Source organism: Loa loa, assembly GCF_000183805.2.
Source record: "Loa loa unplaced genomic scaffold supercont3.6, whole genome shotgun sequence".
Classification (NCBI taxonomy): Eukaryota; Metazoa; Nematoda; class Chromadorea; order Rhabditida; family Onchocercidae; genus Loa; species Loa loa.
The window spans coordinates 198,561-219,691 of record NW_018108186.1 but is presented as its reverse complement, the minus strand read 5'-3'; the positions used below and the strand labels follow the sequence as shown (position 1 = coordinate 219,691).

Below are 21,131 nucleotides of genomic sequence, written 5' to 3'. Positions count from 1 at the left end.
TTTCTCTCTCTCTCTCTCTCTCGAAAAAGAAGACAGCTACAATCTTTACATTCTCCAATATATGCTTCAGTTTGTTTCAACACTTTGCTTTATTATTAATTATTCGTCCCACTTCAAGCCAACTTGTCCATTAACTGAAGTTGAACAAAATTGTCAACTGAAGTTCCCAGCCAGGAAATGCTCTTCATTGAATATTGTGTCTCATTTCTGGCGATATGACTAAATCAGATTCAGTTATGTTATGTTGCGAAATACTGGCAATGACAGCGAGAAACTGTCGCAAAGAAGCATTTCAGTTAGATTCTTGGAAGACATACAATTTCTCCCAGACGCGCCAAAGGTCCCCCTCTAGGATAGTGCCATCCAGACTCAAATATACTATAACGTACGATCGCTCGTAAACGAAGTTTATTATTATTTCTGGAAGTAGGTTGAAAAAGGTGGTAGTGCGGAGGGAAGGGGGTCGTAGTCGTAATCACCTTTGCTATACGGTGGGACTTTTCTGTTGCCATTCGAGGTGGTAGTTACTAGTGTGGTGGCAAAAGTAATAAACAACGCGATGTTAACGTCCGTGCAACTTTACCTTTTCATCTATAATATTTTGCAAAGCTGCGGGTAAGTTTTTCTACAAAATTTGCACACCTGTCATGTTTTTTCTTACCAACGCTACAGTTATGTTTTGAGAAAAAGAATTAGCATAGCATAAGAAAATTTTGGATTGACAGCATGCAATGGCTTTTTTTCTTTAATTTTAAATGGAAATAACATACTTCCGAAAGAGAAATAAGGATCTATATAACCACTGAAATTCGAATAAAAGATTGATGATTAGGGGAGAAATCACTATGATTTGTTGTCGTAGACAAGAACGGAAAACTTATGGGGGATGGGAAATTGCTGAGAGTAAGAGAAAATAGCATGATCAGGAAGATGATGCCAGGGATTGATAAGAAAATGATATAGCGAGCGAAGTTACATTTTATGGCGTTCCTTCTTCGGAAATTCAAAGTCTAGGTAACTGTTCAGTTTTTGTTTTTCATAACCATCAGTTCTACGCAGTATTTCCCAAAGTATTTCCCATTTTTTGAATCCGTACAGAAGAAGGAGAAAAGGTTTGTTTTAGTTTGATCATTAGAGGCAACTATTTGTAGGTAGTAAGTCTTCACTTCTCCCGTTTTTTTGAATGTTTCAGTTTTGTGAACTTTCTATACTTCTGTTCCCCTAGGTGGAGCGTAATTTTATGGAATACTCTATGTGGTTTATTACGGAATGAAAGCTATCAGCAACTATATGAGTCGTGTGAGCTACAACTGCAGATTTTCCAAACAGCTGCAGTACTTGAGGTTTGCTTATGACAAGTTAGTCTTCAGTGACAAGCTTCCATTTTTGATTATAAAGGACTGTGGAACGGAAAGGTTTTTATACATATTAATTAAGAATATTATGGTTTTGAAACTTATGCAGAAATGTGTATAGTTCAGACTTTTTGGCATTCGAAAAGCCATATTTTGGCGAGTAACTTAAATCTATAATTCCATATATGTATGACTTCCCTAGTTTTTAAACTCCATGTTTATCTTTAGCACCTGTAATATGTTCTCCAAAAACATAGCATACTTTCGACTAACTAAAGTAAAAGAAATAACGTTGTTGTGCAACAAGGAGTTATAATTTTGCAGCTGAATACCTTTAGATTTTCCAATATATTGGTGCAACAAATTATAGAAAACTAATTTGTAAATTAGTACAAAATCGATGAGCAAATAATACCAGATAATTTTATTCAGATTGTTCATGCTGCTGCTTGTTTTGTTCGATCACCCGTCGGAACCACATCAATGCAAGTATTCTCACGTGTTTCGCTTGTGTTTATCTTATACAAGGTTATATCGGTAAGAGTTAAAATTTTTCTGCTTCCACTTATTTTTCAAAAGTTTAAAGACAGCTATTGTTTACATTTTGAATGCCAGGGTCTATTAAAAATTAACATTTAATTTAGACAAGCTTAAAATGTTTTTTGTTTTTGTTTCCATACTTCAACTGAACTAGTCCAAAAATACCGCACTATGGAAGCAAAAAATTTTAAGGGTTTGCAACCTAAATGAGACTTTTACTGAATTTCTTAGCTTTCTCAGTTATACCTTTTATTAAATGAAATCTTAAAGAGTTTCGAGCATTTTTATGTATTTAATTTAGCGAGTTATATATGCTTTCAAGCTTTTACTCATTTTCAGGCACAAAGAAGTACTGGTGTGCTGTTTATGTTGGTAGCATGGTCGGTGACCGAAGTAGTACGATACAGCTACTATGGACTCGCTTTAATTAATGCTGTATCAAACTTTCATACATGGCTAAGGCAAGTCCTGTTATACTATGTGACATTAGATTCAAGCTGCAATTTTAGTGTCAGTTGATCGACTTCTTTTACCTTTGCATTTTTCGTTTTTCATTTTTTCGATTTGTGTGAGAAATCTATTGAATGCAAGCGCATTATGTGTGAACAAAATTTGTGTACAATCTAGACATACGTGGAAAAAGTTCGTAACCCTATTTGATGTTTACAGATACTCTCTTTTTATTGTATTGTATCCTCTGGGTGTAATTGGTGAGCTTCTGATAGTCCTGGCTGCTCTTCCTGAGGTTTGTACTCTTTTTCTTACTATTACATGTATTTAGTGAGTTCTGGAAAGATATTAAGGCTCAATAATGTTACTTAAGTATAAACGATTTCCATATATTGATTTGTTTTCATTTAATTCAGCAATGATATGTTATAGGTCAGTGCAAAAAAGCATCTCACTGTGGAATTGCCAAATATATTTAATATTGGCTTCTCTTTCTGGTGGTATCTTATCATCTATATTATTTTATATATACCAGGTATGACCATTCATTGGATTTAAAGTTCTTCAGTTTTTAATTAAATTTTTCTTATTCGAAATATGCTATGAGCCATAATCACAGTATCACTGCTTACCTACTTCTTGTATCGTATTTTCTGCGATTGGATTCTTTACGTTATTTCAGAGCTGCATAAGCAAATATGAAAAGGGCATATATTTGTGAGAAATGCAACGACTATAGGGACTGCTCTAGTCCTTTTTCTTGTATCATATTTAGAAGGATAATTTTATTTTGTCAAATAATTGGTTTTACCAAGTTGATTATCTGGGTTTTATAAATTTAAAATTTGTGTCTACTGAATTAGTCTGAGAAATTAGTCTACGAATTCTTAGTGAAATTTGTACTTGCAAATATGGGTTCATTATTGTTTTATGTAGGGTTAACTTTGTGTTTGCATCATTTCAGTCAAAATTATTCGGTGTAAACATTAGTTTACTTGAATTAGATAGCTCTCACTGGCTTTTGATAGAATACGAAATTAATAATTAATTTTTCAGGGTTTCCACAAATGTACATGTATATGTTTAAACAGCGAAAAAAGGTCCTTTCAGTGGAAGTTAGCAAAAAGTGCAGTTAACTATCTTGTCAGTTCTTGTGTTTTTTTGCATGGAAACCGCTGAATGATCTGTGAATGATGTATCAGTCTACTACGACTCACCCTTGTTATCACTTCAGTTTTTTCATGTACTTTGTGTAATTTTGATACAGTCCTTGAATAACATTGTTTCTTGTTTTGGCTCCTGTTCTGTATTGCAGTATTCTATAATGACGTTCCAAAAGCTTTAAAAGTCCAGTATGTCTCTGTCTCAAAATATACCGGAAATTACAAACTCAATAGCAGATTCATCGCTGAAAAGTGAAATCTTTGAAAGGAATTGAAAAGTAGCACTAATTTGATATTTCACCATTTTCATATGAGAGCTGATGTTGTTTTGTTTGAAGCACATCTCGTTAAATTTGAAACTTGACCAAGTTCCAAATTCAAGTGTAACGAACTCTGTCAGCACTTCTATTGAAATTAGGAATTTTAAAAGTGGGGTTTATGATGGCACTGTTGGTTCTTTGCTGTTGTCAGTGATTAATACACTATTACTAATAGTACAGGAAAGTAAAAGGTGAGCTGTAGGTGAAGCAATTACTTTCGTAAATAATTTGTAAAGAGTTTTGATGGTATTACGGAGAACATTGCCTCAAATATGGGTTCTGTTGCAAAAAACCGGTCCCCATTGTAAATTCACCTTCATAATCTTGTTCTTGGAAGTTGAACATTGGTCAAAGTGCAGTGTTTGTCTCATGTTCTTCACGGGATATATCATTGCTCCAAACGTCGCAAAATTTAGGTTCAGTGGAATGGTATTAACAAAACCTAAATCATCATTTGGAAACGATTCGAAGAAAGTGGCGTTGATAGATTTGTTGACAGAAAATAAGTTGAAAGATCGGATCAGTTCAAAACACTGGTTGGCGAGTAGACAGTCAATTTCGCAAGGCTTGCTATCAAATCTATTATAATTTGCCGATCATTTAAATCTGTTTCTCGACTTTTCTTCTTTTTCTGTGGTTAAATTTCTCATCGGGACATTCTACAAATGTTCATGAAAATTCAGTTTTGAAACAGCTACGGTTGGCTAACTTCTTCAATGTCTTCACTGTTGTGAAGAAGTACTGCTGTTGTACTGGTCAAAAGTGCAGTTTTTAACTTTGTGGAAATCATATTAATCTGTCGATATTCATGGCCACTGGAAGTTGAGGCATCATTACATCATGGGGTGGACCTGAGAGTTGTTCTCTGGATTAAATTTTGAGAAATTTAATTAGAACTGATTTAAAAGGATTTAATTAAGCTGAGTTGAATCAGTTTGAATCACTTCGGAGTAAATTGGGCTAAAATATTATTGTAATAATGTTGTAGAAATTACAGTAAGGTTACAATCAAATTAAACTGATAAAAGGTTTGTTAGATTGGGATGGACATTGCTGCATTGAAAATTAAGCAATAAGTTCATGTAGTCACGGGAAAGCGTCATTTTTAAAATATTTTTGTAAAATAAAGTGCAACTTAGAAATGGATTAAAATCGTCAAATTCATCGTTCATTTTTCCTGTCATAATTCATTGGATCAATCAATTAATCAGTCAGTGTAGTCATATATGTCATCAATTTTAGGTTGGTTTTTTTCGTTATATATAAAAAAAACCTGTCCCAGCTTCCTTCCCACTTTCATCCTGATGAGTCTCTTACAGTTCGTTTTCGCACGGAAAAAAAAATTAAATTTCTGTTAGGAAGCCGTTGTTAAATATAAATATGATCAAAAGTTTATTAGAAGAAATTCAATTTCTGGATGTCCTATCAGTTATTTACTTCCTGCTTACAATTTACTTAGCACCATCTACATAGATTGGATCATTAATATTTCCAAGTCTTCATAAAAGGTACTTGTTCGAATATGTGATAAAGTACAATATATTGCCTTAAAGATTCACAATTTCATTTCGTTGCATATATAAGTGAATAATTTGGCTCCATTTTGAAAGTAAAGTGTATGTTGAAGTGCAGTGAAACTCGACTACTTACTGTTGAAGTGCAGTGAAATTCGATTATTCATAAATTAGTCGTAAGAATGATTCATATTTACCTGTTGCCATCTTATATTTAAATGTATCCGTCCTATCTTCTACTTCCAAATGACCAGCATATAACGACAGGAATTTTGTTAAATCTCCCTTAAATTCAAATCATTTCATCCCTTATCCTTTCAGAGAAAACAAGGAAATTGTACATGATGTCCAACCAATATGATATGAATAGCACCTTGGATATGAAAAGTATCTACCAAGAGGACATCGCTGAGTTTAGAAAACATGTAGAACCGCTTTTAAAGAAATACCCACGCTATGATACGGATTATGCTTTATTACGTTGGCTTAGAGGATGCAAATTTGATAAAGGTGACATTGCTGAAATCGTTTGTTTTATTTTGCAATACTTCAAAATCTTCAGAAAAAATCTGGAAAAAAAAGAAAAAAAAAAAGACTTCAGAAAAAAAAATGATTTACCAAATCTCTTCGAAGGTTTTTTTTCTTTTTTTTTTGATGACAATGCTATGAATTATTCTTAATCTGTAGCTTAGCTCTGCTATCTTTTTCTGCTCCAGAAATGGCCGCACAAAAAATGGAATGGTCTTTAAATACAATGAATGCAGTTGGAGCATTTGATAAAGATTTTAGTTCAGTTGAGAAAATTGAAGCAATTTTAAGAGCGGCATCGCCTTTGACTGAATATTTTCCAGGTATTCAGATTGGTATTTTTAATGACTGATATGTAAAATCTTGCAATGGCACAGATAGGATGGAAGCAAAACTTTCGCTTTGTTAAGGGATGAAGCCTCTATCAAAGTCCCTTCACAAGTAACATCGGCAACCGTGCGCTTTTTTGTTACAGGTGGTACTATTGGATATGATAAAAATGGGTATGTGATAATTATACATAATATTGGTAAAGCGCATCCACGTAGTCTAGTCGGTGCTGAACGAGTGTCCCAATTTTATGTCAACGCCATATACGATTACGAAGGGACACAATGTCTTGTAAGGTACGTTTGAAATTTGTTTTTGTGGTATTCGGTTTTACAAAATCGATCAAAATTTGAGCAAGATACGACACACTGAGAAATGAACTCATCGTTGAAGGCGTCTGCAATTAATGAATGTGCTTAAAGTACAGTTAGGTTTCGTTGACAGGAAACTTGTTAGCTGGTACCGGTAATATTGACAATGGTCCACAGATTATCATGTAAAAATGTAAAAAAAAAACGAAAATCGATTGAACACGAAAGTCAAACCATTTAACAATTTGCGTTGCTATACATAGATCAGAGGAAGCGAAACGTGGATGTAAATTGGGTACAGTGGTAATCGTTGATTTGAATGATTTCTCAAATGACATCATCTTCCACTTGCCAGCTACAAAGATATATATCTCAACAATTGTGATGCTGCAGGTTTGCGCTTATCATTTATCATTGATGACGCGCTGCACGAGCAGTTAGAGTATGCTTCATTTAATGATTTCCATTTTCGAGAAATCCTTTAATAACTAAGGCCTAAGAAATTAGTAACTTATCTAAGGCTTTGTTAAAATGAACCTTAGTGTCGTGATTCTCAACCAAGTTCAAATTAGAAAGAGTTGAGATAAAATGATGGCTAATGAGACTTGATAGCATAATTTTATCCTTTCCTCTGGATAATTTCTTAATTCTACGTTAGTCAAATCTTACAACTCTCTTACTTGCATAGTGAATGAATGAATGAATGTTTCCGTCACAGAAGGTAGCACCAAAGTGATAATTTCATCAATGATTACAGGACATGTTTCCGGATGTAATGGTAAAAATATACATCATGAATGCTCCCATAGCTGTGCAATTTCTTTTGCAAATGGTTTTAATGAACATTGCTAAAGTAAGAAAAAGAAATTTATAAAGTTTAAATTGATGAAAAGATTACAATTCCCTTAAAAATGCAAACAGTTTCCTTCGAGGAAGAAAACCAAAATGTGGTATGAATGGATTGACGTGAGAAGTAGCTGGATGATACTGCATTATGTTCTGCCACAGAAATACCTGAGCGGGAAAAGAATTTGTAATTTATTAATCTGGTCATTTGAAGGAAACGACGGATTTGCTTGAATTCCTGGGTAGTGATTGGAAAGAAGTTTTGGTAGATAGGCATGGAGCAAAATTTCTACCAAAAAAGTATGGTGGCTTGTTGGATGATGATATTTTTCGAAAAGGAGGCGAAGTTCCGCATTCTGTGTGCGTCTTTAAAATTTTCTCATCGATAAATTTCAAGATTAAATTGTATCTCTTAAAAGTAAATTGTAAATTAATTTCAGTTTAGAAATGAAAGGAAATTTTCAAATCTCGTTTTTTATCATTTTCAGCTTTTTCTTTGCAAGATTTTCATGCACATCTCCATTTAAGAGCAGAAGTGAACAGGAAGTATGTGGCAGACGAAAAGCTCAAGAAGATTACCGTAAACGCTAGGAATGAAGCAGTAGTAAGCATCAGTGTGGAGAAGCCCAATTCAAGACTTTCCTGGTATTTTATTTGTTCATCGGGTGATATCGATTTCTGCGTATTGTTCGAGAAACAAGAGGTATGAACATGCTTTGGTCTGGTCTGTTTTCGGATCATTAGTTGATTTGATCAATTGATTTAATGTATCTATCTCGTTTTTTAGAATTCACTGTTACATCGCCAATAACTTGGCTTAGATATTTCGTGAAAGTGTGAGAAAAACACTTTGGATAATGAAAAACCGAAGAGCAACATGTCTCTCGGAATTTCCCTAAATGACCGGAAAACACAATTCCGTGTAACTAAGGACAGATGATTACAATATCATGCATCATCAGCATAGACAAGTTTGAAACAGGACTTGCAATGAAGTTAATTACCTTGTGTGAGTTTCAACACGTCGCACTGATGTCCAAGCAATCCTACGACTCTGTTGAACATTCAGTCCTTCCTTTCATTTTTTTAAAGGTCTGGCCACGTTTCCGAATTTACACTGAATTCACAGCAGAATACAATGAAATTGAGTGCAAAGAAGTTGGTATATATCAATTACTGTTTTCCAACAAACGTGGACGTATATGGAGCAAATGTATTCAGTATTACGTTGACGTCAAACTGCCTGCGGCCCAAATTGAAAATTTAGCTTGCTAACAACATGAAAGTTGCAATATGACTAAATGTGTGATATTAATTTTTCAATTTTATGGGAATTTCACCTGATTATAGTGAGCTAACTACCTTGTAATGTTAAACAGTATCGATGGAAAGCAAAATGAGCACAAATCATGTCCAATAGAGATGCGAAGATCGTTCAGATTAGTGTTGAAAGGTAAGAGATATACGCTCATCTATCTGTAGACACAATTAACACGCATTTTTACTTAACAGTGAAGCTATCCTAGTAAATGGAACAGAAATTTGGATCAAAATGTTGTTATAATGAGATGCATATTGTGTATTTATGAAAAAAATGGCACTCTTTGTCCTCGAGAGTAACCAGTCGTTCAGATTCATGAAGTTTAAAAACCAATACTACCTGAATATTGGACAGTCAAAGAATGCCGCAAAGGTAACTCTTCTGTAGAACGTATTCCCAACTAAAATCAATCAAATTTAGAAAGTCGCAATCCAGTAGCAGTAGAAGTATTATATTAGAGCTCTAAGAAATTCTATTAGCTTTGAAATTTGCAATTAACAAAGCTTTATTAGAATGTGACTAATAGTAATACATTAGATGTTTGTACACAAATTTTAAAGTCATGCGCTTTTTTTTGAAATATTTTCAAAGTCAAGTCCAGAGATTCTCTTAGTCCCTTCACAAATTTAAAAAATGTAATCGATTTGAATTTTTGCCACTTCGCAAGAAAATCATCTCAGAATCCGCTTCAACACATCATTATTACATTCTTTCACTCGTATTGTAGTTACTTACTGACTTCTATTGTGGACAAAGACATATTGAAGTCCTGAAGCGCATGGCCTATTTATTCCAAACAACAGTTGCGATACTCTTCGGTTCTAGTTCTATGCGAAGGGCTATACCATTTTTAGTTCTCTCTTCGACCGAAAATGTCACTGATTTATTGTCACGATTCAAAAGTACCAAAATCCGTTGCTGTGCTGGAGTAATGAATGCAACTCCTTCATATGAAACCGGCTTCACGTAAAAATGCAGTTCAATTCGGACTGAACCCGGCGGAATGAATTTACTGAAATTTCCGACTATAATTTAAGAATGTAGGAAATGGAACTTGACTTCCGCAATCATTTCAGTGTTCTTGAGCAGTTCTTGCCAATCGGAAAATTGAACAGGGAGCCGTGCCAGAAACTTAGCTTTTTTTTGTAAAGTAAAAAGAGACATGGTATTCATTTAAAAAAAAAGCTTGACTAGCATCTTTTAAATGACTATCATGATAGCTCAAATAAAATAATTCGTCTTTCGCATATTTCTCTTTTGCTATAAGTTTAAAAGTTTTTCCGTTTTAGATTCCCAATTTATTTAATTTAGCTGCGTATGCTAAAAAGTAGAGCAAATACTTTGAATGGCAGTGGTGCTATTAGCACCGCACTGTACTGGATGATTTGGTAGTATGACAATTAAAATTAATTCAAGTTTTAGAGTTAGGAGGATGTTACCTGAAATGTCCCATAACATAAAACATAGGTTGTTTGTAAAATTCATCAGCAGTTGCATTTACTATTATTGGTGCATCTACATAATTCTTGACAAAGCTTGGTCCACCCCTCAAATCAAGACAGAGATTCCAATCAGTCCATCCAGACACCCAATGAGAAAGATCCTGAAATTCCTTGGATCAAGGAAAGTTTGGTTTACTACAAGCATTTCCTTTCTGCGAAGTTACCTAACTTTGTCAACTTTTCGTACTTTTTTTGCAGCACTATGTGCTTCTATCTAAAAACCTGCCCAACATTTTTTTAGAATAAAAAATCTAAACGGTCAGAAATCATAGGTCTTCTTCGATCACGCTGGTATTGATTTCATTGTAAAAGTCAACTAAAAATTCATAGCAATAGAAGAAAAGTTTCAAAGGCAGAATTCTTAAGCATTAAAACGGAAATCTCACTGGGACACTTTAAACGTACAGAGGATATAGTGACAAGACAGATACAACAATTATTGCTTTTACAGGGAAATTTTAAAATTATATCAAGAAATTTTGCGAAAAGAAGAATGATACCTGAATAATATCATGAGCATACATATCGCCGCGCGACCAATCTCCCAGAATCGGCCTGTGTTCAAACGGTTTGAATCCAGTACATGCCTGAATAGAATTTCTCTTCAGTCTTTCATTGTGGCCAGTAAATTCCATTATATTTATGTGGTATGATAATCTAAACGATATTCACTGTATAATGAACAATATCTACTTTTGGAAGTTTTACGACAAATTTCCGAATAAAACCAGCCTCAGTTCCGAAGATGAATTTATTTGGATGACGATTGTGTGTTTCAGAAAGCTGTGACACTGGCACGAAATCGCTATACCAATGCACTGCTATGCCAGATACGTACTGAGCAGCCTCTTTGTCTTTAAGGACCTTAAATAATTGTACTTTTCCATCTAAACTACAAACAAATCTTACTTTTTAAAACAGGATTTTCGACATTATTCAACTTAGCATTCAAACAAATGATATGAGATCTAGAGAGAATCCATACTTAACGATAATTTAATCAAAAAATCCTTAATTAACTGCTAAGTCTGTGATATCATTGAATGAGCGCATAAGCTATATTATAAATAAGTACCACATCAGCCCAAATCGGTAGCTGTGTTCTTTGATCATCCATTATCATTAATGATATATTCCGACTCACTTCATTTCTCCGTAAAACTGGACCAAGATGATGTTTTATAAAATCGCTGGAAACGATATCGTTAAAAAATCATAGTGTGTCAACTGCAAAAAATAAATGCTCATAAAGTACATCATCATCTATCAACCCTCAATCATCCATCAATGAAATGGCTTCAGTTAGGTAGGCCACTTTGTTCATTTCGTTTTAATTTTGAGGCTAACTATAGAAACAAAAGATATATAAACATGCCGTTCAGTTTTGGGACTAAAATACATTGTTTGCCACTTGTATGACAGATCAACGCCGGATACCGGCTCGTTTTGAACAGTAAGTCCCCAAAATGTCACACCATTGTTTTTGTATGCCTCAAGAAATCTGAAACAAAATGAAAACAGATTCGCTCATGATTTATCGAGTTCACAGCGGAAATCACTAGCAAAGGATGATCAGAATTTGATGCTTACTTCACATAGTGGTTAGCCCACGCCACATGATATGGCCCATTAGGAGGTCCACGTAGTGCTCCACCACCAATCATTAGCCCACTAGTTTTCATCCATCCTGGTGCTGACCATGGGGAAGCGAATAATTTGAGTATACCACCTGTTAAGTTTACTGCCTGCTTGATATAAGGAATCTGAACTGAAAATTTGCATCGAAGGTGGAAAACCATCACTTTCCACCAAAAAAAAACTGAGAAATTTCAAGGAGTTATTGGAAAACATTATTTCGAATATATATGAACCGTAGCTGATCTACAGTGATAATATATATAAACCGTAGCTACTAATTTGCACTGACAAGAGCACCCTACCTTGAACTTGAAATCCTCTTCAGCCAATGAGAAATTGCTGAGAGTAAAATCATTCGGTGAGTCATCATATGAATATGGATGAGTTGAGAAATCAGTACTTGCAATCGGCACTCTGCCAATCGTATATTTTATACCTTAAAATGTGTATTTCTTTTCGGTGCAGTAAAAAAAGCAGGCGAACCATCCCGGAGGTTATATGAATTTCTTTATTAATACTTGTGCTATAGTTGTGCCAATGAATATTTAGAGCTTGAAACTTGTTAAACTACCTGTATTTCCAAAATAGGACTGCAACAGATTAGTTCGAGTTGGTTCACTCAGCGAGGCGATATTGATACCAGCCGCGTCAGTGAATGCTCCGCCAAATCCAATTATTGTTTGGAACCGTATTTTACTATCAATTTTTAAGCGAATCAATTCCCCAGCTCCTACAAGTTGTTTCTTGGATTTCACAACCTATCAATCAAAAGGTAAAAACAAATCGATAAAGTGCTTTAAACCTGTCCGTGAAATTCACTGAAACAAAAAAGAGATGAAATAAGTATTCATAACTTTACAACGTGCCAGTTCAGTTACCCATATGAACCTATTTAAAAGGTGCCATTTGCAAGGAAAAAAAGAAGGTTAGTTCTAAAAATAAATATTGGTATTGTAAGGAAAGTATTTGTTTTGTATGACTAATTCTAGCCAATACTGCAATTTCTGTCCTGAAAAATTAGCAACATAATTCTTGAAATATAGTGTAGTAAGAAATTTCATTCAGAGTCAAACACAATATGAGTGCAATAGCAGTATTCCAGTTACCCGGAATAGTAAGTATGACCATTTGGTACTTTAAATACTGGACTTTACTCTGAATCAAAAAGAATTTTAATTCAACTGTACTGAATTTACGTCTGCACTCAGACGTTATCAATATTATGTGAATGTAATTCACCGATGTCTTTTAAATTTAACACATTTTAGTTCTGTATTTGGATACGATGACCATAGGAACACAATATGAATACAATAGCAGTAATACGATGACTATAGGCTGAAGGACTCTCCAATAGAGACAATAACTGAATTTATAGCTCAAAAATAAATAAATGAAGTTGAGGATACAAGTTAGCAAGTATAATACTCCATTTTCACTTTACGTTCAAGAATATAGCAATGTATTTTTACCCATCACCCCTAGGACGGTTCCCTGCAATTAAGAATTCGTCGCCTTCTTATAGGACTCGAAAACATTCGAACTTTTATACATGCGAGGCAATCAGAGAATTGAAACATTTCGAAGAGCGACTGCTTTAGATTTATTTATTTTCAAAATGAAAGAGGGTGGGGCAAAGTAAAAACGAACAAACAGGGCTCTTCTATGTATTTTTTAATGGAAATATTACCATTTGCCTTTTCCATGAACGAAGAGACAGTACGTACGAAACGCTTCCCACGTTGGTTCGTTTTATAGATAGCTGCCTGCAACGGCTGTAAGATGCCCACTTCTGGTACATCATCACAGTATGTCGCATTGCACACACAAACTATATCTTCCCTCTTTTCATAATATCGATGTTGGCATTTTCGGACTTCTTTGTCTGAAATGGGAACAACTGCGCCGATTGCAAAAGTACCAGCACAAGATTATTCTTTCGACAGAAGAATGATCATAACTGACTCTGAGCACTTCCTGTGAAATCAGCGGGTATCATTTACTGGTAAATGTAATTTATGTTAAACAAAAAAAGTCTTTTAACTTGTTGCAGTTTGATGACTACACTACCTTACCTCTTGTCGGAGTAGAATGAATAAACAAATGAAAACATATCGATACAAGCATGAAACAATAGATCACAACATATCCAAGTGCAAAATGAACCTTAGCACCTAGACGTTTTCTCCAAACTTAGTTCACAACCTGATAAAGAAAGTCCAAATATTTCGATGTCAAACTGGAAGCCACTAAAAACCGTTTTTATATCCTTATATTTTACTTCTATCAATGGCGATTAATGCTGATAGCTAATTAATGGCATAAGTTACTTACCTGAGCACAAAAGCGTTCTACAGAAAAACAGAAGAAATAAATAAAGGACGGAAAGTGAAGAGCTTCGAGAATTACAGATGAATATTATATCCATTGGACGAGGAACCAGACCTGAAAGTGAACTTCAAGGGATCCACTGCACTGCCTGCGACACAGGATCAGTTGCTGCACATTATCGAATGTGCCACGTCATCAACCCTACTCTCATAGCAACAACTGTATTCATTTTCTTTTACTCATTGAACAGTTTCCAGTTAATGAAGACAAACCCTCGAACACATGGAAATGGGCCGTCCACTACTTTGACCATACATATGTTTCATCGTATCACATCCTTTCACTTCCCTCCTCTATCCAATCCCTCTCTTTATGTCTTAGAATTTCTACTTTCTTTAAGGAAAGCTTTGTTTAACGAAAGGAAGTTAAAAGTAAAGAAAGATGAGTCATTTAAATAACCAAAAAGATTGATTATTGAAGAATGATTGTTTGTCTCAACTTCCAATTCAAGTTCTAATTTTCCTGAAGATTAAAACTATCCTGAAGTCTCGATAGAAATTCTGAAGAATCTTCAAATTACAAAATATGGCAAGAAGCATCTAAATTCGCATGTCCAAACAAACATACTTTTAAGATCGCTGTAAGAGGAAAATTCAGCTCAAGGTTTGGGCTTTTTTTTTTTCTGGACTTTGAAGTCTTGTTTTCACTTCCCAAAAATTTCTAATGTTGTTCATTCCTACCTGTTATCTCTGTGCTTTTGACCTTTCTCTCCTGTTTCTTGATGTCACGTATTCACTTCCACCTTCATGTTAGATTATAGAATTGGACAAGTTATTCAATTTAGTAATTAGATATGCCTTTCTAGACGGATTTAATCTTGGACTTTTGAAATTCTGGCAAGGTGTCTTTTTTGCTGATAGATTAAAAAGAAACTGAGTTTGACATGTCTCCATGTTGAAATGGCAGAGGGATACGTTGAACAGGTAAGTTCCGTGTTCTTGTTCGATGGAACAAATGGAGTTACCTATTCCTCGTATTTCGAGCGAAACCCACCACCGAGTTAACTGCCATCACTAGCAGCATTCATTCCCGACATAGCCAGAAACGGTGCTTCGATATTCTTCTGTAAACACTGCGCTTTCCGGAAAGACGAAAGATCGCTATCACTGGTAGGAAGTGGAAGTTAGAGAAAGACAAGGGACGATGCTGCAGAAGAGATATAAGAGATCGATAAGGACGAATGGAAAATAGTAATGAGTGTAGTTGCAGTGAAGAGTGAAAGAAGTTAGTACTAGAATGGAGACAGAGTCTTTTCCGGCAATACTGGGGTAAGGACGGAGTACAAGGGAGTGATCGAAGTTGTTTGATCTTTTCTGTCACTTCTACTTCAACTTTATGATTAACTTTTTGAATCGCTGAATTTTTAATTTAATTTTTGTAATTTCAGTTAAAGTTTCCATAGTGAGTTGCCTATTTTTTCGCTTGAAGTTTTCATTTTGATTGGATCCTGGAGATTCTTCCTCGAATTTAAACTACTCAAAACTTGGTTTTCTTTTTTTTTTGGAAGATTCTTTGTTTTTTATCTATGTGTCAGTATTTCCATCCCTAGTACTATTTCTTCTTTGAGTTTTATCAAATAATTTGCAAATTTCAGAGATTGAATGTGTCAGGACGAAAAAGCTTCCATCGCTGACTTACCGTTGTTTTGTGAAAAAGAATCAGGTGATGTCGAACAATTTCGGAAACGTATGGCACCGATCTTAGATAAATATCCATCTTACGATACGATATATACATTGGATCGATGGCTTCGTTCATATAATAATGATATAGGTTGCCATTTATTGTTTAACTAATTGTTCGACAGCTTCCAGTTTTTGTGTCTCTTGATTCTGCACTCGAATTTGTTTGTATGTAGCAGACATAAATGCAAAAGATTTTAGGTTTAACTGGATGCGTGAAGGTAGATGACAGTTAGCAGATAAGTAGAAATTTAAACTATTTCCATCTTTTTTTAGAATTTGATGCACAAATGCTTCCAGTTAAGCGAATTAATATTTTCAGAAGAAGCAGTTAAACGAATGACACGAGCGTTGAAAAATCTCTATGCTCTCGATGCATGCAAAGATTACGATAGTGTCGAATCATTAAATGATTTTTTGCATACGATAAGTCGAGCTGCTGAATATTTTCCAGGTTAGTATGATCTGCATGAGATAAGACATGAATAGGAAACGAATTCACTTCAATTTTCATGCGAACTATCGTAATGGTATTTCAGTAGGCCTTTAACTTTTTTGTATAAATCCAAATATGCTGAAAAATCCAAATATGTTACAACGCCAATCTTTATTCTTAAAGAATATTTGTTATTCGTTGTATTGCATTTGATAGACAATTTTTTGTTGGTTCAGTGGGCTACATTTATAGGTTTTATAGGTTGCTTCATTACGCTCAAGTATTATGAAAAGTGAAATTATAAACAATGCGTTTTCAGGGGGCATTATGGGTCCTGACAAGCACGGAAATATTATTCTCGTTCAACCGATGGGTCGTGCTCGACCGAAGACAATGATGCGTTTGGGACGTGTGTCCGATCTTTATAAGGCAGCAATTTTGGAGGCTGAAGCTTGCATGTATTTTTTGAGGTTTGATTTTCATTATTCATTCAGTGTTCGTCAAACTATCTTTCAGAAAAATGAAAAGAATAAAATTAATGGAGCTAAAGAATGGCACATATTTGCTAACATAGGACTATTATAATGATCCCATTTAATGGAGGTAATGACCTTTTTTTGATATCAAATTGATAAAATATCTAATGCAGTTTATTATAGACTTTGACTTCAGAAAAGAGGAAGCTGTTAGAGGACGCCAGCTTGGTATTATTTTCATTTCGGATCTTGCTGAATTATCTCTGGAAACAATTTACATGCCTGCTGTGAAAGCATATATGAATGTTTTGGATGTACTACAGGTTTTTTTAATATCTTGGTTAATAAGAACTTGCAGTTTTTTCTGTTTGATTGACAAATCAGGTTATGAAACCAAGTGTCCTTACATCTCGGCAATTAATTAAATTACTTTTCTGCTGATGTAAACTGAGAACAGAATTGGAAAAGCATCATCGGTTTTAACCACTATTTATTAGGAGTTTTACAGTTTGAGATTCTGCTTTATTTAAATTTTAACTGCGATATATTTTCAAAAATTTTCCAAGTTATCTTTGATATCTGTTGGACGGATAAGGTGCTCAGCAGAACTCATGCACATTCTGTTAAAAATAGTTGCCAATGATTTCTTCGTTTACCTTATATCCTTTGTATAGTATTCCGCATGAAGTTTTTATGCATGAAAACATTTCGTCATTCTAGTGTTTATTCCCGAACTCGATCAAAAAGGTGTATGTGATCAATTCTCCCTCCATGATCAGTGTTCTTTTCAATATGGTAAAACAAGTACTTTCCAAAGTAAGATAAATTAAACTGGGACAAGAATTTTAGAAACATTTTAGAACCAAAACATAAATTGATGAAAATAAGTACCACATTCAAACTGAAGTGATCGGAAAACAGACTGAATCAAATATTACCACTTTAGTGTTGCAGAACATTTATGATCTCTGTCTTCTAGTCTGATATTATTACTTCCTCATTGCCTGCTCATTATAGATTTTTGAAAGATTATCGTTTCACAGATTAGAGATATTAATAATCTTTTTTCAGAGAATGATTGAAAGTATCGAATTTATTGGCAATGATTGGCAGCAACGGCTAAAGGATGAGCTAGGTGAGGAAAATATTTTCAGACATTGGGGTGGTACGAAGGAAGCTGTAAAAGAAACGGGTACAATACGCATGGGTGGCGAAGTACCTGCTAGTGTGAGGTTATTTTATTTTTCATTTTATCTTTAGTAAATAGTAAACTTTTGTCGTTATGGATTTTGACGATGTTTTCGCATCAAAATTGCAGTTCTTCAAACTGTTAGTGTTAATTCTGTGGTTTCTTCAGAGATGAGAGAATAAATTTCAAAACGATCGACATTTGTTAAAAAATGACTTTTTAAAACTTGTACCTGTTCAGGCAGTAGGCTTTTAAGTGAACTGCTTTGACACTAGTATCGTGAAATCTTTCAAGGACGTACGAACATGAACGGATTCGGTTCGCTCTAGTGACGAGAATTCCACTATTTCCGGGATTTCATTTGCAGGGACGAGATTTTAAGAACACTGAAGTTCATTCCCGATGACCAATTAACAAAAACAACAGTTCCAGCTAGTGGGACGCTAGAGATTCCAGTTCATGTTCTGCAGTCAAATTCATCACTGCAGTGGTATTTTACTGTGAATGCTGGAGAAATTGACTTCAAAATCACGTTTGGTAAGGAGGAAGAGGTATGGTTTGTTGTAAATTCTGTAAGATTTACTGCTTTTCTTCTTATTTTTAAAAGTTTATTTTCTACATAATTTATTTTTACATTCCGAATTCATAATTAAAAAGGCAAAGGTATTTCTCTGAACTAAATTTCTATTTCTTTATTGCGTGTTGTCCTTCGGCCTATGGTAAATCGTCATCCATCAATGAAAAAGTGAAAGTCGATACAACCAAAAATTAAAAGAAAATGTTTTTTCTTTTTTTTGAAAATTATGTAAAACTCCGAAGTTGATTAAGAATTTGTTAATTTCCCAGATCTGGCCGCATTTTCGTCTGTCAACCGAATTTGTCCCGGAATATGGTGAATTGCTGTGCCATCAGAAAGGGACTTATATTCTTCATTTCTATAGTCCGGCAAAACTATTTAATAAAATAGTCGCATATAATATTTTGGTGAAGGGCCCGTAAAATCTATTGAAGAAAACTAGTAGTTCAAAGCTGCCACTGTATGGAGCATTGCATTTTATCAGTTGTGATTAGGTCAAAGGCTAAAAAAAGTTAAGTTTTCTGAGATTCATAATTTAATATCCCCTATATTTCATATTAAAAATTAAACTTCTCCCTAGTTTTTGGATTTTTGAAACTTTCCGTAGACAATTGAAATTGTCGGTCTATTCTCGGCCCATCTATAATTCGTACAAATTCACTGCTCGTGTATGTTGGTGTTAGGCTATGCTTGTAGATCATTCATTAAATCATGCATTGTCTTATTGTATTGTTTAGATTTCTCCAGTTTTAATTATTGGTGTTACTTTCTGATAATATATATAAGGAAGTGTTTTACCCTAAGATGGGCTGGGAAGGGTAACGATGAAACTAAATTGAAGCACTTCCGGGTGCATCTCCATAAGCTTTCAACCGGTACAAAAGATAGTGCTTTCCAATATTGTCAACCCAAACCAGGAAAACGTGACTGAATTATCCTGTAGGTGAAATCAAGAACTTGTTTTGTCAATTGATACTTCATTCGGCCGATGATACAAGGTCTTATCGATATGGGCTGTAGAAAAAAAAGTGCAAATGCGACTCCAATAACAAACACCCTTTGAACAAATCAACGTTCGGCCAGATTTCGTGTTATTTCATGTTTGATAGAATTTATAGTGCTATTTCAAGCTTGTAACCTGGTGTAGTCCTGATGAGTAAGGAAGTGGTTAGCCAGAAATTTGGAAATTTTCAAGTGGTTTATCATCCTATTATAAAGATGTGCATACTGATTAAAAGAAGTTAATTATAACTCCGAAACTGAGGAATAATTCATTTGGTGAAGTCGAAGTCGGAAATCTGTTGTACCTTCTTAAAGGACGGAAGAAGTGTGGGCCAATGAGATTTTTATGTCTTTATACATTTTTATAGCATTATAAGGGAAATAGAGTTTTCCAAAGCTTTAGAGAAGCAGATAAGTAACTTTTACTTTTCCACGGTTGTTAACAGTAACTCCACTACCGCGGATCATATTAGTTTCCTGCTAGAGCTGTACCGTACTTCAAATTTCTTTAATAGATTTTTCAACCATGAATATTGCATACAGCCTGAATTCTTTCACATTTTTCATATTTCGAAATTCCAATGGAAAGCCCCTCATCAAGTGTAGATTATATAGAATGATCCTGTAATTTAGTGCAAAATATTATTTTGCTGAAGCTTCCCACCATACTTGGTCTCATCCTTTCTAACGTTTTATGAATTCAATATGGATACACATGTTTACAAATGTTTGATGTTTTTCCTTGATGCTTAAACCTGCTGGTTCTCGCTCCTCGCATGTCTTTTTTTGCTCAGACCTCTGAGACGAAAAAGAATTTAAATTTATTTGGTTATTTTCTTAAATTTATTTGCGTGACAAATAAGTTAAAACGTTTATTAAAACGGCAAATATCACAACTATGATTATTAATGATAATCAATTATCAGAAGATTAATGTAATAGCTTCCTATGGAATCTACCTAATAATTAATCTTCAGTCATCCTATCACTACTATTTTTATCCAGTCCAAAATTTGTTTACTGCAAGCTCTTTTTTCTATTAAATTTCTCTGAATGAAACATTCTTGAACTTGCTTTCAAACTTTTGGGCAAAATTCATCTCGTATATAACAGATTATTTCCATATATCCAAAACTTTTTGCTACATTGAACTCAGCTTTAATTTTTAGAAATTCTGAGGATAGAGAAACTGAAAATAGTTTGTCGCACGAGCAGGAAGCACGTGTCACATGAATACATCAATAGGATGCGAACGATATTGAACCGGAATGAAGAAGTTCGTAATGTATAGTGGAAAAAAAGATTGGAATATACCAGAAGAGGCCAAGTGGACTGATATCACTCATCGTTTCACTTTAAGAAGATTCTTCAAGGAATTCTTGGTGTTCCCGTTCTATCAATAAACTAAAGACCAGTTCTGCTGAAGACCAGTTCCGGTCTATCCTTGTGATGTTGACATCATTTGTTTAGTACTTTGACGCCCTCTGCAAACTCTCCCATCTGTATAAAATTTGCAAAGGTAAAATGAATTTACTATTCAATGAAGAAATACGTTTCCAC

General features: G+C 34.4%; 4 protein-coding genes across 4 annotated transcripts; 3 read left to right on the top strand and 1 right to left on the bottom strand.

Moving 5' to 3' along the window:
• Positions 1 to 416: 416 nt before the first annotated feature.
• Positions 417 to 3,738, top strand: LOAG_01917 (hypothetical protein). Its single transcript, XM_020445891.1, has 7 exons — positions 417 to 615; positions 1,226 to 1,343; positions 1,788 to 1,892; positions 2,235 to 2,356; positions 2,565 to 2,640; positions 2,778 to 2,880; positions 3,402 to 3,738. Exons 1-7 carry the CDS (start codon positions 560 to 562, stop codon positions 3,479 to 3,481), a joined length of 660 nt encoding a protein of 219 aa, XP_020303703.1. The 5' UTR covers positions 417 to 559; the 3' UTR covers positions 3,482 to 3,738.
• Positions 3,739 to 5,686: 1,948 nt separating this feature from the next.
• On the top strand, positions 5,687 to 8,632 carry LOAG_01916 (hypothetical protein; the record flags this gene model as incomplete). Its single annotated transcript, XM_003137454.1, has 8 exons — positions 5,687 to 5,852; positions 6,059 to 6,193; positions 6,346 to 6,496; positions 6,775 to 6,904; positions 7,269 to 7,364; positions 7,572 to 7,717; positions 7,886 to 8,060; positions 8,450 to 8,632. 8 exons carry the CDS (start codon positions 5,687 to 5,689, stop codon positions 8,630 to 8,632), a joined length of 1,182 nt encoding a protein of 393 aa, XP_003137502.1.
• An 829-nt stretch (positions 8,633 to 9,461) lies between these two features.
• On the bottom strand, positions 9,462 to 14,475 carry LOAG_01915 (O-glycosyl hydrolase family 30 protein; the record flags this gene model as incomplete). The annotated part of the gene is made up of 12 exons (XM_020445890.1): positions 9,462 to 9,690; positions 10,118 to 10,281; positions 10,681 to 10,767; positions 10,913 to 11,044; positions 11,256 to 11,370; positions 11,556 to 11,681; positions 11,771 to 11,943; positions 12,121 to 12,254; positions 12,390 to 12,548; positions 13,509 to 13,703; positions 14,153 to 14,263; positions 14,430 to 14,475. The coding sequence occupies 12 exons, from the start codon at positions 14,473 to 14,475 to the stop codon at positions 9,462 to 9,464; spliced, it is 1,671 nt and encodes a 556-aa protein (XP_020303702.1).
• Positions 14,476 to 15,757: 1,282 nt separating this feature from the next.
• On the top strand, positions 15,758 to 18,991 carry LOAG_01914 (hypothetical protein; the record flags this gene model as incomplete). The annotated part of the gene is made up of 8 exons (XM_003137452.2): positions 15,758 to 15,982; positions 16,214 to 16,345; positions 16,647 to 16,797; positions 17,000 to 17,126; positions 17,524 to 17,619; positions 17,875 to 18,035; positions 18,360 to 18,543; positions 18,839 to 18,991. The coding sequence occupies exons 1-8, from the start codon at positions 15,811 to 15,813 to the stop codon at positions 18,989 to 18,991; spliced, it is 1,176 nt and encodes a 391-aa protein (XP_003137500.1). The 5' UTR covers positions 15,758 to 15,810.
• Positions 18,992 to 21,131: the final 2,140 nt, after the last annotated feature.

Coding starts and splice junctions, on each gene's coding strand:
- LOAG_01917 (XM_020445891.1), top strand. CDS start 560: ATGTTAACGTCCGTGCAACTTTACCTTTTCATCTATAATATTTTGCAA. Junction 1,344..1,787: donor AAACAGCTGCAGTACTTGAG/GTTTGCTTATGA, acceptor AATTTTATTCAG/ATTGTTCATGCTGCTGCTTG. Junction 1,893..2,234: donor TCTTATACAAGGTTATATCG/GTAAGAGTTAAA, acceptor ACTCATTTTCAG/GCACAAAGAAGTACTGGTGT.